Source organism: Myxocyprinus asiaticus, unplaced genomic scaffold (genome assembly GCF_019703515.2).
Source record: "Myxocyprinus asiaticus isolate MX2 ecotype Aquarium Trade unplaced genomic scaffold, UBuf_Myxa_2 HiC_scaffold_150, whole genome shotgun sequence".
NCBI classification, from domain to species: domain Eukaryota; kingdom Metazoa; phylum Chordata; class Actinopteri; order Cypriniformes; family Catostomidae; genus Myxocyprinus; species Myxocyprinus asiaticus.
Window position 1 is genome coordinate 1 of NW_026249598.1, and position 16803 is coordinate 16803.

A 16803-nucleotide genomic window follows, 5' to 3' on the forward strand; every position below is an offset into this window, starting at 1 on the left:
TTACTGTGGAAGACATCAGAATTTCATGAGTACTTCCTGTCTCACAGATGATGTCACAGTGCCAAAGTGGGCAAAAGATTATTTGCTCATACCTGTTGACTGCTGCACAAACTCTTGTAGCTGTTAAATTAATCAGAACACATTGATTAGTGCTACTCAGTTTCAATTATAATTGAATACAAAAATGAGAAATCTAAAATATTATGTGGTGTCATTGGGGATTCTGTTCTAAAACAAATGTTTGTTTTGCATCAGCAAGTATGTTTTCCATCCACTTACCATTCACTGGTGTGACTAGACACTAAAAGAAAAGAAAATACCATACATTACAGCTTAGATGAATTATGAATTATCTGGTGTGATATGAATTGAAGGTGTTTACTGAATTAAAATAATGAAATGAAATATTAAGGAATGAATGATAAGTCTTACTATTGGAGGTTCAGGAAGTGAACAGCCTGAAAATAATATGCACACATTTAACCATTCATTATGGCAGAAATAATAAGAAACATTTTTATTTTGTAGTAAAGTGACCAGTGAGAGATCATGAAGACACGATGATAGAGTAAGTGAAAGGAATGACCTCTCTCTCCATTCTGCTTGAGTTCTTCAGTTGTGTTGAGGACCAGAGTCACCATCTCTGATGGCAGGAAGGGTAAAGCCTGGAACAGTCTTGTAAAACTGAGGAAGAAACATGGAATTAGAGGAGCTGGAGATATCAGCAGAAGTAACTCCAGAGACACAATAATGTGACATCAGATGCTCAATAACACTTACATCAGTATGTAGGAGCTGCACGGAATAAAGACCTGTGGAAACAGGAACATGTGTCAGTGCTTTTATTAGATAATTGATTCGGATGGATGAAGAATCCTAAGAGATTTAGGGCCTAGTGAGCTGCCTTGCTGTCAACTTCCTACTTAGGCAACTGTCTTAAATGGTAGCATCCTAACTGTAATGGAGACACAAAGAGACTGATTTGGAACGCTCTTCATAGGCATTAACTTTACGTGCCATTCAAATAATTTTCCCCATGCACAGCACAAGGGAGACTCAACATGCTACTGATTTTCTCGTAAAGAGTAGGGGTGTAAGCCCGGTCGGTGTCCTGGCCAAATTTGCCCATTGGCCTCTATCCATTATGGCTTCCTAAAAATCCCCTATACATATGAACTGGCTACATCACTGTACTCTCCTCTTCACCAATATCTGGTGTGTGGTGAGCGTTCTGGTGCACTATGGCTGCTGTTGCATCATCCAGGTGGATGCTGTATACTGGTGGTTGTTGAGGAGATTCCCCCATTATAATGTAAAGCACATAGTAAAGCGCTTTGAGTGCCTAGAAAAGCACTACATAAATGTAAAGATTTTTTTTAAATGTTATTATTTTTATCCCCTTTTCTCCCAATGTTGGAATGCCCAATTCCCACTACTTAGTAGGTCCTCGTGGTGGCGCGGTTACTCACCTCAATCTGGGTGGCGGAGGACAAGTCTCAGCTGCCTCCGCTTCTGAGATCGTCAATCCACGCATCTTATCACGTGACTCGTTGTGCATGACACCGCAGTGACTCCGCATGTGGAGGCTCATGCTACTCTCCGCGATCCACGCACAACTTACATTGAGAGCGAGAACCACTAATCACGACCACGAGGAGGTTACCCCATGTGACTCTTCCCTCCATAGCAACCGGGCCAGTTTGGTTGCTTAGGAGACCTGGCTGGGGTCACTCAGCACATCCTGGATTCCAACTCGCGACTCCAGGGGTGGTAGTCAACATCAATTATCGCTGAGCTACTCAGGCCCCCAAATGTATGGAATTATTTCAATCGAGGGTGATGTGACAGGAATGACATACCACACACACATTTTGGGTAAAATAGTCTGTTTTCTATCACATATTAAAAAAATGTATTGATTGTTTTCAGTATTAAATGGATTATAATTATTTAGCCAAAACTGATCTCGCTTCGTCTGACATATTGGATTTATTTTTTAACCGAGCTCTTCACCGTGCATTCTGGGATTGCCTACCTCTGGAAGAATACATATGATGGTACCTTAGAATTTGTCCAAAACGAAATAGCTTGGGAGACAGCATAATTAAGGTACCTACCTTTCGGAACAGCTGTTAGGTCGGGAGCACCTATGATGCCTTAAGCCCAAAGTATACTTTGGTTTTAATGCAAACACTTCTGTTGAATGCTCTGCCTTTCAAGTTTACTTAATTTGACTATTTCTCTTCAGGAATTTAGACCCATAAAGACGTCTTTATATTCCTTCAGACTCGAGCTATACAAAGGTATCTCCTGACCTCTTCTTGATGCACATATCCACTATTGTTGTTTCCAGCTTCATCTCTTGTTGTTTTCTGGAGATTACATCTTCTTCTAGTGCTTCTTTTTGCTAAGCAACAGCTGAACTGTGAGTGTTGCCGCACTGTGGAGCCACTAATTAGCGCAAAACAAATTCCAGGCGCACATTCAGAATACGCGTGGTTTAGAAAAGCGGGCCGCACACGTTGTGTTTGAGCACTCTGCTAATGACAAAGGTAGTGTGATGCATCCTGTACACAGACACCTAGCATTTGCATCTAACTGAAGTATACATTGGGCTTTAAAATGCTGCCTCTGGAGACAGCTTATTAGGTTTTGGAACAAATCCACAGTGTCTTCCAGAACAAACAAACAGTCTGAAAGTATTATCCTTTAGTTATTTGACCACTGTTCATTCAACCTCTAATCCTATTGCTCATAATCCATGTGTAAAAACTAACAAGCTGTTAACATCAAAGTAAGTTTTACCATCTGTGATCGTGAGAGCAGGTTTTCTAGAACTTCTGGAAGTCTTCGTTCCACAGGAGACTCAAGCAGGTGATTAAACACTCTATTGATGACCGCATCTTTCTCTGGAAGACCAGGAAGTTCATCAACCATCAGTCCAACCATCTGACCCGGAGAGAGATACACCAGGGTCTCCAACTAAAGACAGATGGGAAAACAAGAAAAGTGATGGTACGAAGTTCAGTGGTAAGTCTGAAGATGTGGGCAGTCATTGTTTTCTTTCTTTTTGTCCTCTGTTCTTTAAAGAAATCAAATGTTGAAGATGTAAAGACATACAGGATCAAAGTGTGTGTTGATGGAGAACACATCTCTGAGAGACACAAACTGAGCAAACGGCCCAAAGTTCATTAGCAGCCACTCAGTGTTGGTGTTAGCACTGAACACACAGCCCGGATCTGACACAACAAACACAGTACAATCACCTTCATGATCAACAAAACCATTTCCAAAATTCTGTCTGAAATATTTGTGGAAAAGAAAGACTTCCTGCTCACCTGTCGTGTTTCCTCTGAGGAAGGGCAAGATGAAAAATTCCACCATGTTTCTTCTCTCTGTCTCATCCATTAGAGAGAATTGAGAACTGAACTCCTCCAGACTAGGAAATTGTTCAAAATAAAGGTGAGTAAAGCATCTTATAAACTCCTGATAGTCTTGAGCTATTGGGAACATCAAGTAAATGTTTCTCTTACATGTTCTGGTAAATTGGGCAGCTGAGGTTTTTGCGGCTAAGGCACATCAGTAGAGTCGCTGATGTGGATGGTAAAAACGGTCTCAGAGTCTGACCTAACAACATGCTGATGAAACCGATATCACTCCATTGGTCAGGACTGAACTGCTCCAATCTCAGCTCACCAATCACATCCAGCACATTGGACACAGACACACCTCTGATTGGCTGAGACTGATGATATAATGAAGAATAATTATTTTGATATTCCCAGTTAATCTTGGGAAAATAGCAGGAGTTGTACAAGGCTTATTTAACATATTTGCTACCGTATTGGAAAAGATGATGAGGGCTTGATCTAGAACATCATTGGTTTTGGTGAGAAGCAATTTCCAGATCTCCTTTGAGTGACTGCTGCTGCTGGATAGTTGACACATCAGAAGTTCAGCCAGGTTTTTAGCAGTGAAGCCTGTCAGCTATGAACAGAAAATATTTAATCAGTGGTAATTGTGGTTTTCGGAAGTATTACAGTGATTTCAGTAAGTCTTGGGGATTAGATGCCCTGACACAAGACACGTGAAGTGATGATGCTCAATATCTTTGAGATCTTACCGAAGAGCAAGCGTACTGTTCCAGACTGATATTACAGGGGACTTCCAAGAGACCAGCTGACAGGAGAGTCTCCAGCTCATTACTGTGGAAGACATCAGAATTTCATGAGTACTTCCTGTCTCACAGATGATGTCACAGTGCCAAAGTGGGCAAAAGATTATTTGCTCATACCTGTTGACTGCTGCACAAACTCTTGTAGCTGTTAAATTAATCAGAACACATTGATTAGTGCTACTCAGTTTCAATTATAATTGAATACAAAAATGAGAAATCTAAAATATTATGTGGTGTCATTGGGGATTCTGTTCTAAAACAAATGTTTGTTTTGCATCAGCAAGTATGTTTTCCATCCACTTACCATTCACTGGTGTGACTAGACACTAAAAGAAAAGAAAATACCATACATTACAGCTTAGATGAATTATGAATTATCTGGTGTGATATGAATTGAAGGTGTTTACTGAATTAAAATAATGAAATGAAATATTAAGGAATGAATGATAAGTCTTACTATTGGAGGTTCAGGAAGTGAACAGCCTGAAAATAATATGCACACATTTAACCATTCATTATGGCAGAAATAATAAGAAACATTTTTATTTTGTAGTAAAGTGACCAGTGAGAGATCATGAAGACACGATGATAGAGTAAGTGAAAGGAATGACCTCTCTCTCCATTCTGCTTGAGTTCTTCAGTTGTGTTGAGGACCAGAGTCACCATCTCTGATGGCAGGAAGGGTAAAGCCTGGAACAGTCTTGTAAAACTGAGGAAGAAACATGGAATTAGAGGAGCTGGAGATATCAGCAGAAGTAACTCCAGAGACACAATAATGTGACATCAGATGCTCAATAACACTTACATCAGTATGTAGGAGCTGCACGGAATAAAGACCTGTGGAAACAGGAACATGTGTCAGTGCTTTTATTAGATAATTGATTCGGATGGATGAAGAATCCTAAGAGATTTAGGGCCTAGTGAGCTGCCTTGCTGTCAACTTCCTACTTAGGCAACTGTCTTAAATGGTAGCATCCTAACTGTAATGGAGACACAAAGAGACTGATTTGGAACGCTCTTCATAGGCATTAACTTTACGTGCCATTCAAATAATTTTCCCCATGCACAGCACAAGGGAGACTCAACATGCTACTGATTTTCTCGTAAAGAGTAGGGGTGTAAGCCCGGTCGGTGTCCTGGCCAAATTTGCCCATTGGCCTCTATCCATTATGGCTTCCTAAAAATCCCCTATACATATGAACTGGCTACATCACTGTACTCTCCTCTTCACCAATATCTGGTGTGTGGTGAGCGTTCTGGTGCACTATGGCTGCTGTTGCATCATCCAGGTGGATGCTGTATACTGGTGGTTGTTGAGGAGATTCCCCCATTATAATGTAAAGCACATAGTAAAGCGCTTTGAGTGCCTAGAAAAGCACTACATAAATGTAAAGATTTTTTTTTAAATGTTATTATTTTTATCCCCTTTTCTCCCAATGTTGGAATGCCCAATTCCCACTACTTAGTAGGTCCTCGTGGTGGCGCGGTTACTCACCTCAATCTGGGTGGCGGAGGACAAGTCTCAGCTGCCTCCGCTTCTGAGATCGTCAATCCACGCATCTTATCACGTGACTCGTTGTGCATGACACCGCAGTGACTCCGCATGTGGAGGCTCATGCTACTCTCCGCGATCCACGCACAACTTACATTGAGAGCGAGAACCACTAATCACGACCACGAGGAGGTTACCCCATGTGACTCTTCCCTCCATAGCAACCGGGCCAGTTTGGTTGCTTAGGAGACCTGGCTGGGGTCACTCAGCACATCCTGGATTCCAACTCGCGACTCCAGGGGTGGTAGTCAACATCAATTATCGCTGAGCTACTCAGGCCCCCAAATGTATGGAATTATTTCAATCGAGGGTGATGTGACAGGAATGACATACCACACACACATTTTGGGTAAAATAGTCTGTTTTCTATCACATATTAAAAAAATGTATTGATTGTTTTCAGTATTAAATGGATTATAATTATTTAGCCAAAACTGATCTCGCTTCGTCTGACATATTGGATTTATTTTTTAACCGAGCTCTTCACCGTGCATTCTGGGATTGCCTACCTCTGGAAGAATACATATGATGGTACCTTAGAATTTGTCCAAAACGAAATAGCTTGGGAGACAGCATAATTAAGGTACCTACCTTTCGGAACAGCTGTTAGGTCGGGAGCACCTATGATGCCTTAAGCCCAAAGTATACTTTGGTTTTAATGCAAACACTTCTGTTGAATGCTCTGCCTTTCAAGTTTACTTAATTTGACTATTTCTCTTCAGGAATTTAGACCCATAAAGACGTCTTTATATTCCTTCAGACTCGAGCTATACAAAGGTATCTCCTGACCTCTTCTTGATGCACATATCCACTATTGTTGTTTCCAGCTTCATCTCTTGTTGTTTTCTGGAGATTACATCTTCTTCTAGTGCTTCTTTTTGCTAAGCAACAGCTGAACTGTGAGTGTTGCCGCACTGTGGAGCCACTAATTAGCGCAAAACAAATTCCAGGCGCACATTCAGAATACGCGTGGTTTAGAAAAAGCGGGCCGCACACGTTGTGTTTGAGCACTCTGCTAATGACAAAGGTAGTGTGATGCATCCTGTACACAGACACCTAGCATTTGCATCTAACTGAAGTATACATTGGGCTTTAAAATGCTGCCTCTGGAGACAGCTTATTAGGTTTTGGAACAAATCCACAGTGTCTTCCAGAACAAACAAACAGTCTGAAAGTATTATCCTTTAGTTATTTGACCACTGTTCATTCAACCTCTAATCCTATTGCTCATAATCCATGTGTAAAAACTAACAAGCTGTTAACATCAAAGTAAGTTTTACCATCTGTGATCGTGAGAGCAGGTTTTCTAGAACTTCTGGAAGTCTTCGTTCCACAGGAGACTCAAGCAGGTGATTAAACACTCTATTGATGACCGCATCTTTCTCTGGAAGACCAGGAAGTTCATCAACCATCAGTCCAACCATCTGACCCGGAGAGAGATACACCAGGGTCTCCAACTAAAGACAGATGGGAAAACAAGAAAAGTGATGGTACGAAGTTCAGTGGTAAGTCTGAAGATGTGGGCAGTCATTGTTTTCTTTCTTTTTGTCCTCTGTTCTTTAAAGAAATCAAATGTTGAAGATGTAAAGACATACAGGATCAAAGTGTGTGTTGATGGAGAACACATCTCTGAGAGACACAAACTGAGCAAACGGCCCAAAGTTCATTAGCAGCCACTCAGTGTTGGTGTTAGCACTGAACACACAGCCCGGATCTGACACAACAAACACAGTACAATCACCTTCATGATCAACAAAACCATTTCCAAAATTCTGTCTGAAATATTTGTGGAAAAGAAAGACTTCCTGCTCACCTGTCGTGTTTCCTCTGAGGAAGGGCAAGATGAAAAATTCCACCATGTTTCTTCTCTCTGTCTCATCCATTAGAGAGAATTGAGAACTGAACTCCTCCAGACTAGGAAATTGTTCAAAATAAAGGTGAGTAAAGCATCTTATAAACTCCTGATAGTCTTGAGCTATTGGGAACATCAAGTAAATGTTTCTCTTACATGTTCTGGTAAATTGGGCAGCTGAGGTTTTTGCGGCTAAGGCACATCAGTAGAGTCGCTGATGTGGATGGTAAAAACGGTCTCAGAGTCTGACCTAACAACATGCTGATGAAACCGATATCACTCCATTGGTCAGGACTGAACTGCTCCAATCTCAGCTCACCAATCACATCCAGCACATTGGACACAGACACACCTCTGATTGGCTGAGACTGATGATATAATGAAGAATAATTATTTTGATATTCCCAGTTAATCTTGGGAAAATAGCAGGAGTTGTACAAGGCTTATTTAACATATTTGCTACCGTATTGGAAAAGATGATGAGGGCTTGATCTAGAACATCATTGGTTTTGGTGAGAAGCAATTTCCAGATCTCCTTTGAGTGACTGCTGCTGCTGGATAGTTGACACATCAGAAGTTCAGCCAGGTTTTTAGCAGTGAAGCCTGTCAGCTATGAACAGAAAATATTTAATCAGTGGTAATTGTGGTTTTCGGAAGTATTACGGTGATTTCAGTAAGTCTTGGGGATTAGATGCCCTGACACAAGACACGTGAAGTGATGATGCTCAATATCTTTGAGATCTTACCGAAGAGCAAGCGTACTGTTCCAGACTGATATTACAGGGGACTTCCAAGAGACCAGCTGACAGGAGAGTCTCCAGCTCATTACTGTGGAAGACATCAGAATTTCATGAGTACTTCCTGTCTCACAGATGATGTCACAGTGCCAAAGTGGGCAAAAGATTATTTGCTCATACCTGTTGACTGCTGCACAAACTCTTGTAGCTGTTAAATTAATCAGAACACATTGATTAGTGCTACTCAGTTTCAATTATAATTGAATACAAAAATGAGAAATCTAAAATATTATGTGGTGTCATTGGGGATTCTGTTCTAAAACAAATGTTTGTTTTGCATCAGCAAGTATGTTTTCCATCCACTTACCATTCACTGGTGTGACTAGACACTAAAAGAAAAGAAAATACCATACATTACAGCTTAGATGAATTATGAATTATCTGGTGTGATATGAATTGAAGGTGTTTACTGAATTAAAATAATGAAATGAAATATTAAGGAATGAATGATAAGTCTTACTATTGGAGGTTCAGGAAGTGAACAGCCTGAAAATAATATGCACACATTTAACCATTCATTATGGCAGAAATAATAAGAAACATTTTTATTTTGTAGTAAAGTGACCAGTGAGAGATCATGAAGACACGATGATAGAGTAAGTGAAAGGAATGACCTCTCTCTCCATTCTGCTTGAGTTCTTCAGTTGTGTTGAGGACCAGAGTCACCATCTCTGATGGCAGGAAGGGTAAAGCCTGGAACAGTCTTGTAAAACTGAGGAAGAAACATGGAATTAGAGGAGCTGGAGATATCAGCAGAAGTAACTCCAGAGACACAATAATGTGACATCAGATGCTCAATAACACTTACATCAGTATGTAGGAGCTGCACGGAATAAAGACCTGTGGAAACAGGAACATGTGTCAGTGCTTTTATTAGATAATTGATTCGGATGGATGAAGAATCCTAAGAGATTTAGGGCCTAGTGAGCTGCCTTGCTGTCAACTTCCTACTTAGGCAACTGTCTTAAATGGTAGCATCCTAACTGTAATGGAGACACAAAGAGACTGATTTGGAACGCTCTTCATAGGCATTAACTTTACGTGCCATTCAAATAATTTTCCCCATGCACAGCACAAGGGAGACTCAACATGCTACTGATTTTCTCGTAAAGAGTAGGGGTGTAAGCCCGGTCGGTGTCCTGGCCAAATTTGCCCATTGGCCTCTATCCATTATGGCTTCCTAAAAATCCCCTATACATATGAACTGGCTACATCACTGTACTCTCCTCTTCACCAATATCTGGTGTGTGGTGAGCGTTCTGGTGCACTATGGCTGCTGTTGCATCATCCAGGTGGATGCTGTATACTGGTGGTTGTTGAGGAGATTCCCCCATTATAATGTAAAGCACATAGTAAAGCGCTTTGAGTGCCTAGAAAAGCACTACATAAATGTAAAGATTTTTTTTTAAATGTTATTATTTTTATCCCCTTTTCTCCCAATGTTGGAATGCCCAATTCCCACTACTTAGTAGGTCCTCGTGGTGGCGCGGTTACTCACCTCAATCTGGGTGGCGGAGGACAAGTCTCAGCTGCCTCCGCTTCTGAGATCGTCAATCCACGCATCTTATCACGTGACTCGTTGTGCATGACACCGCAGTGACTCCGCATGTGGAGGCTCATGCTACTCTCCGCGATCCACGCACAACTTACATTGAGAGCGAGAACCACTAATCACGACCACGAGGAGGTTACCCCATGTGACTCTTCCCTCCATAGCAACCGGGCCAGTTTGGTTGCTTAGGAGACCTGGCTGGGGTCACTCAGCACATCCTGGATTCCAACTCGCGACTCCAGGGGTGGTAGTCAACATCAATTATCGCTGAGCTACTCAGGCCCCCAAATGTATGGAATTATTTCAATCGAGGGTGATGTGACAGGAATGACATACCACACACACATTTTGGGTAAAATAGTCTGTTTTCTATCACATATTAAAAAAATGTATTGATTGTTTTCAGTATTAAATGGATTATAATTATTTAGCCAAAACTGATCTCGCTTCGTCTGACATATTGGATTTATTTTTTAACCGAGCTCTTCACCGTGCATTCTGGGATTGCCTACCTCTGGAAGAATACATATGATGGTACCTTAGAATTTGTCCAAAACGAAATAGCTTGGGAGACAGCATAATTAAGGTACCTACCTTTCGGAACAGCTGTTAGGTCGGGAGCACCTATGATGCCTTAAGCCCAAAGTATACTTTGGTTTTAATGCAAACACTTCTGTTGAATGCTCTGCCTTTCAAGTTTACTTAATTTGACTATTTCTCTTCAGGAATTTAGACCCATAAAGACGTCTTTATATTCCTTCAGACTCGAGCTATACAAAGGTATCTCCTGACCTCTTCTTGATGCACATATCCACTATTGTTGTTTCCAGCTTCATCTCTTGTTGTTTTCTGGAGATTACATCTTCTTCTAGTGCTTCTTTTTGCTAAGCAACAGCTGAACTGTGAGTGTTGCCGCACTGTGGAGCCACTAATTAGCGCAAAACAAATTCCAGGCGCACATTCAGAATACGCGTGGTTTAGAAAAAGCGGGCCGCACACGTTGTGTTTGAGCACTCTGCTAATGACAAAGGTAGTGTGATGCATCCTGTACACAGACACCTAGCATTTGCATCTAACTGAAGTATACATTGGGCTTTAAAATGCTGCCTCTGGAGACAGCTTATTAGGTTTTGGAACAAATCCACAGTGTCTTCCAGAACAAACAAACAGTCTGAAAGTATTATCCTTTAGTTATTTGACCACTGTTCATTCAACCTCTAATCCTATTGCTCATAATCCATGTGTAAAAACTAACAAGCTGTTAACATCAAAGTAAGTTTTACCATCTGTGATCGTGAGAGCAGGTTTTCTAGAACTTCTGGAAGTCTTCGTTCCACAGGAGACTCAAGCAGGTGATTAAACACTCTATTGATGACCGCATCTTTCTCTGGAAGACCAGGAAGTTCATCAACCATCAGTCCAACCATCTGACCCGGAGAGAGATACACCAGGGTCTCCAACTAAAGACAGATGGGAAAACAAGAAAAGTGATGGTACGAAGTTCAGTGGTAAGTCTGAAGATGTGGGCAGTCATTGTTTTCTTTCTTTTTGTCCTCTGTTCTTTAAAGAAATCAAATGTTGAAGATGTAAAGACATACAGGATCAAAGTGTGTGTTGATGGAGAACACATCTCTGAGAGACACAAACTGAGCAAACGGCCCAAAGTTCATTAGCAGCCACTCAGTGTTGGTGTTAGCACTGAACACACAGCCCGGATCTGACACAACAAACACAGTACAATCACCTTCATGATCAACAAAACCATTTCCAAAATTCTGTCTGAAATATTTGTGGAAAAGAAAGACTTCCTGCTCACCTGTCGTGTTTCCTCTGAGGAAGGGCAAGATGAAAAATTCCACCATGTTTCTTCTCTCTGTCTCATCCATTAGAGAGAATTGAGAACTGAACTCCTCCAGACTAGGAAATTGTTCAAAATAAAGGTGAGTAAAGCATCTTATAAACTCCTGATAGTCTTGAGCTATTGGGAACATCAAGTAAATGTTTCTCTTACATGTTCTGGTAAATTGGGCAGCTGAGGTTTTTGCGGCTAAGGCACATCAGTAGAGTCGCTGATGTGGATGGTAAAAACGGTCTCAGAGTCTGACCTAACAACATGCTGATGAAACCGATATCACTCCATTGGTCAGGACTGAACTGCTCCAATCTCAGCTCACCAATCACATCCAGCACATTGGACACAGACACACCTCTGATTGGCTGAGACTGATGATATAATGAAGAATAATTATTTTGATATTCCCAGTTAATCTTGGGAAAATAGCAGGAGTTGTACAAGGCTTATTTAACATATTTGCTACCGTATTGGAAAAGATGATGAGGGCTTGATCTAGAACATCATTGGTTTTGGTGAGAAGCAATTTCCAGATCTCCTTTGAGTGACTGCTGCTGCTGGATAGTTGACACATCAGAAGTTCAGCCAGGTTTTTAGCAGTGAAGCCTGTCAGCTATGAACAGAAAATATTTAATCAGTGGTAATTGTGGTTTTCGGAAGTATTACGGTGATTTCAGTAAGTCTTGGGGATTAGATGCCCTGACACAAGACACGTGAAGTGATGATGCTCAATATCTTTGAGATCTTACCGAAGAGCAAGCGTACTGTTCCAGACTGATATTACAGGGGACTTCCAAGAGACCAGCTGACAGGAGAGTCTCCAGCTCATTACTGTGGAAGACATCAGAATTTCATGAGTACTTCCTGTCTCACAGATGATGTCACAGTGCCAAAGTGGGCAAAAGATTATTTGCTCATACCTGTTGACTGCTGCACAAACTCTTGTAGCTGTTAAATTAATCAGAACACATTGATTAGTGCTACTCAGTTTCAATTATAATTGAATACAAAAATGAGAAATCTAAAATATTATGTGGTGTCATTGGGGATTCTGTTCTAAAACAAATGTTTGTTTTGCATCAGCAAGTATGTTTTCCATCCACTTACCATTCACTGGTGTGACTAGACACTAAAAGAAAAGAAAATACCATACATTACAGCTTAGATGAATTATGAATTATCTGGTGTGATATGAATTGAAGGTGTTTACTGAATTAAAATAATGAAATGAAATATTAAGGAATGAATGATAAGTCTTACTATTGGAGGTTCAGGAAGTGAACAGCCTGAAAATAATATGCACACATTTAACCATTCATTATGGCAGAAATAATAAGAAACATTTTTATTTTGTAGTAAAGTGACCAGTGAGAGATCATGAAGACACGATGATAGAGTAAGTGAAAGGAATGACCTCTCTCTCCATTCTGCTTGAGTTCTTCAGTTGTGTTGAGGACCAGAGTCACCATCTCTGATGGCAGGAAGGGTAAAGCCTGGAACAGTCTTGTAAAACTGAGGAAGAAACATGGAATTAGAGGAGCTGGAGATATCAGCAGAAGTAACTCCAGAGACACAATAATGTGACATCAGATGCTCAATAACACTTACATCAGTATGTAGGAGCTGCACGGAATAAAGACCTGTGGAAACAGGAACATGTGTCAGTGCTTTTATTAGATAATTGATTCGGATGGATGAAGAATCCTAAGAGATTTAGGGCCTAGTGAGCTGCCTTGCTGTCAACTTCCTACTTAGGCAACTGTCTTAAATGGTAGCATCCTAACTGTAATGGAGACACAAAGAGACTGATTTGGAACGCTCTTCATAGGCATTAACTTTACGTGCCATTCAAATAATTTTCCCCATGCACAGCACAAGGGAGACTCAACATGCTACTGATTTTCTCGTAAAGAGTAGGGGTGTAAGCCCGGTCGGTGTCCTGGCCAAATTTGCCCATTGGCCTCTATCCATTATGGCTTCCTAAAAATCCCCTATACATATGAACTGGCTACATCACTGTACTCTCCTCTTCACCAATATCTGGTGTGTGGTGAGCGTTCTGGTGCACTATGGCTGCTGTTGCATCATCCAGGTGGATGCTGTATACTGGTGGTTGTTGAGGAGATTCCCCCATTATAATGTAAAGCACATAGTAAAGCGCTTTGAGTGCCTAGAAAAGCACTACATAAATGTAAAGATTTTTTTTTAAATGTTATTATTTTTATCCCCTTTTCTCCCAATGTTGGAATGCCCAATTCCCACTACTTAGTAGGTCCTCGTGGTGGCGCGGTTACTCACCTCAATCTGGGTGGCGGAGGACAAGTCTCAGCTGCCTCCGCTTCTGAGATCGTCAATCCACGCATCTTATCACGTGACTCGTTGTGCATGACACCGCAGTGACTCCGCATGTGGAGGCTCATGCTACTCTCCGCGATCCACGCACAACTTACATTGAGAGCGAGAACCACTAATCACGACCACGAGGAGGTTACCCCATGTGACTCTTCCCTCCATAGCAACCGGGCCAGTTTGGTTGCTTAGGAGACCTGGCTGGGGTCACTCAGCACATCCTGGATTCCAACTCGCGACTCCAGGGGTGGTAGTCAACATCAATTATCGCTGAGCTACTCAGGCCCCCAAATGTATGGAATTATTTCAATCGAGGGTGATGTGACAGGAATGACATACCACACACACATTTTGGGTAAAATAGTCTGTTTTCTATCACATATTAAAAAAATGTATTGATTGTTTTCAGTATTAAATGGATTATAATTATTTAGCCAAAACTGATCTCGCTTCGTCTGACATATTGGATTTATTTTTTAACCGAGCTCTTCACCGTGCATTCTGGGATTGCCTACCTCTGGAAGAATACATATGATGGTACCTTAGAATTTGTCCAAAACGAAATAGCTTGGGAGACAGCATAATTAAGGTACCTACCTTTCGGAACAGCTGTTAGGTCGGGAGCACCTATGATGCCTTAAGCCCAAAGTATACTTTGGTTTTAATGCAAACACTTCTGTTGAATGCTCTGCCTTTCAAGTTTACTTAATTTGACTATTTCTCTTCAGGAATTTAGACCCATAAAGACGTCTTTATATTCCTTCAGACTCGAGCTATACAAAGGTATCTCCTGACCTCTTCTTGATGCACATATCCACTATTGTTGTTTCCAGCTTCATCTCTTGTTGTTTTCTGGAGATTACATCTTCTTCTAGTGCTTCTTTTTGCTAAGCAACAGCTGAACTGTGAGTGTTGCCGCACTGTGGAGCCACTAATTAGCGCAAAACAAATTCCAGGCGCACATTCAGAATACGCGTGGTTTAGAAAAAGCGGGCCGCACACGTTGTGTTTGAGCACTCTGCTAATGACAAAGGTAGTGTGATGCATCCTGTACACAGACACCTAGCATTTGCATCTAACTGAAGTATACATTGGGCTTTAAAATGCTGCCTCTGGAGACAGCTTATTAGGTTTTGGAACAAATCCACAGTGTCTTCCAGAACAAACAAACAGTCTGAAAGTATTATCCTTTAGTTATTTGACCACTGTTCATTCAACCTCTAATCCTATTGCTCATAATCCATGTGTAAAAACTAACAAGCTGTTAACATCAAAGTAAGTTTTACCATCTGTGATCGTGAGAGCAGGTTTTCTAGAACTTCTGGAAGTCTTCGTTCCACAGGAGACTCAAGCAGGTGATTAAACACTCTATTGATGACCGCATCTTTCTCTGGAAGACCAGGAAGTTCATCAACCATCAGTCCAACCATCTGACCCGGAGAGAGATACACCAGGGTCTCCAACTAAAGACAGATGGGAAAACAAGAAAAGTGATGGTACGAAGTTCAGTGGTAAGTCTGAAGATGTGGGCAGTCATTGTTTTCTTTCTTTTTGTCCTCTGTTCTTTAAAGAAATCAAATGTTGAAGATGTAAAGACATACAGGATCAAAGTGTGTGTTGATGGAGAACACATCTCTGAGAGACACAAACTGAGCAAACGGCCCAAAGTTCATTAGCAGCCACTCAGTGTTGGTGTTAGCACTGAACACACAGCCCGGATCTGACACAACAAACACAGTACAATCACCTTCATGATCAACAAAACCATTTCCAAAATTCTGTCTGAAATATTTGTGGAAAAGAAAGACTTCCTGCTCACCTGTCGTGTTTCCTCTGAGGAAGGGCAAGATGAAAAATTCCACCATGTTTCTTCTCTCTGTCTCATCCATTAGAGAGAATTGAGAACTGAACTCCTCCAGACTAGGAAATTGTTCAAAATAAAGGTGAGTAAAGCATCTTATAAACTCCTGATAGTCTTGAGCTATTGGGAACATCAAGTAAATGTTTCTCTTACATGTTCTGGTAAATTGGGCAGCTGAGGTTTTTGCGGCTAAGGCACATCAGTAGAGTCGCTGATGTGGATGGTAAAAACGGTCTCAGAGTCTGACCTAACAACATGCTGATGAAACCGATATCACTCCATTGGTCAGGACTGAACTGCTCCAATCTCAGCTCACCAATCACATCCAGCACATTGGACACAGACACACCTCTGATTGGCTGAGACTGATGATATAATGAAGAATAATTATTTTGATATTCCCAGTTAATCTTGGGAAAATAGCAGGAGTTGTACAAGGCTTATTTAACATATTTGCTACCGTATTGGAAAAGATGATGAGGGCTTGATCTAGAACATCATTGGTTTTGGTGAGAAGCAATTTCCAGATCTCCTTTGAGTGACTGCTGCTGCTGGATAGTTGACACATCAGAAGTTCAGCCAGGTTTTTAGCAGTGAAGCCTGTCAGCTATGAACAGAAAATATTTAATCAGTGGTAATTGTGGTTTTCGGAAGTATTACGGTGATTTCAGTAAGTCTTGGGGATTAGATGCCCTGACACAAGACACGTGAAGTGATGATGCTCAATATCTTTGAGATCTTACCGAAGAGCAAGCGTACTGTTCCAGACTGATATTACAGGGGACTTCCAAGAGACCAGCTGACAGGAGAG

The 16803-nt window shown here is 41.2% G+C and overlaps 1 protein-coding gene across 1 annotated transcript; it reads right to left on the reverse strand.

Annotated features, from left to right (window-relative positions):
* Positions 1 to 92: 92 nt before the first annotated feature.
* Positions 93 to 16797, reverse strand: LOC127439394 (uncharacterized; the record flags this gene model as incomplete). The annotated part of the gene is made up of 43 exons (XM_051695627.1): positions 16736 to 16797; positions 16453 to 16599; positions 16146 to 16357; positions 15951 to 16051; positions 15733 to 15851; positions 15418 to 15594; positions 13391 to 13422; positions 13197 to 13294; positions 13043 to 13068; positions 12890 to 12911; positions 12703 to 12730; positions 12532 to 12613; positions 12249 to 12395; positions 11942 to 12153; positions 11747 to 11847; positions 11529 to 11647; positions 11214 to 11390; positions 9187 to 9218; positions 8993 to 9090; positions 8839 to 8864; positions 8686 to 8707; positions 8499 to 8526; positions 8328 to 8409; positions 8045 to 8191; positions 7738 to 7949; positions 7543 to 7643; positions 7325 to 7443; positions 7010 to 7186; positions 4983 to 5014; positions 4789 to 4886; positions 4635 to 4660; positions 4482 to 4503; positions 4295 to 4322; positions 4124 to 4205; positions 3841 to 3987; positions 3534 to 3745; positions 3339 to 3439; positions 3121 to 3239; positions 2806 to 2982; positions 781 to 812; positions 587 to 684; positions 383 to 458; positions 93 to 120 (listed from the first exon to the last, which is right to left on the reverse strand). Coding segments are annotated over exons 2-43 (4083 nt in total), but the record flags the coding sequence as incomplete, so codon positions are not given.
* Positions 16798 to 16803: the final 6 nt, after the last annotated feature.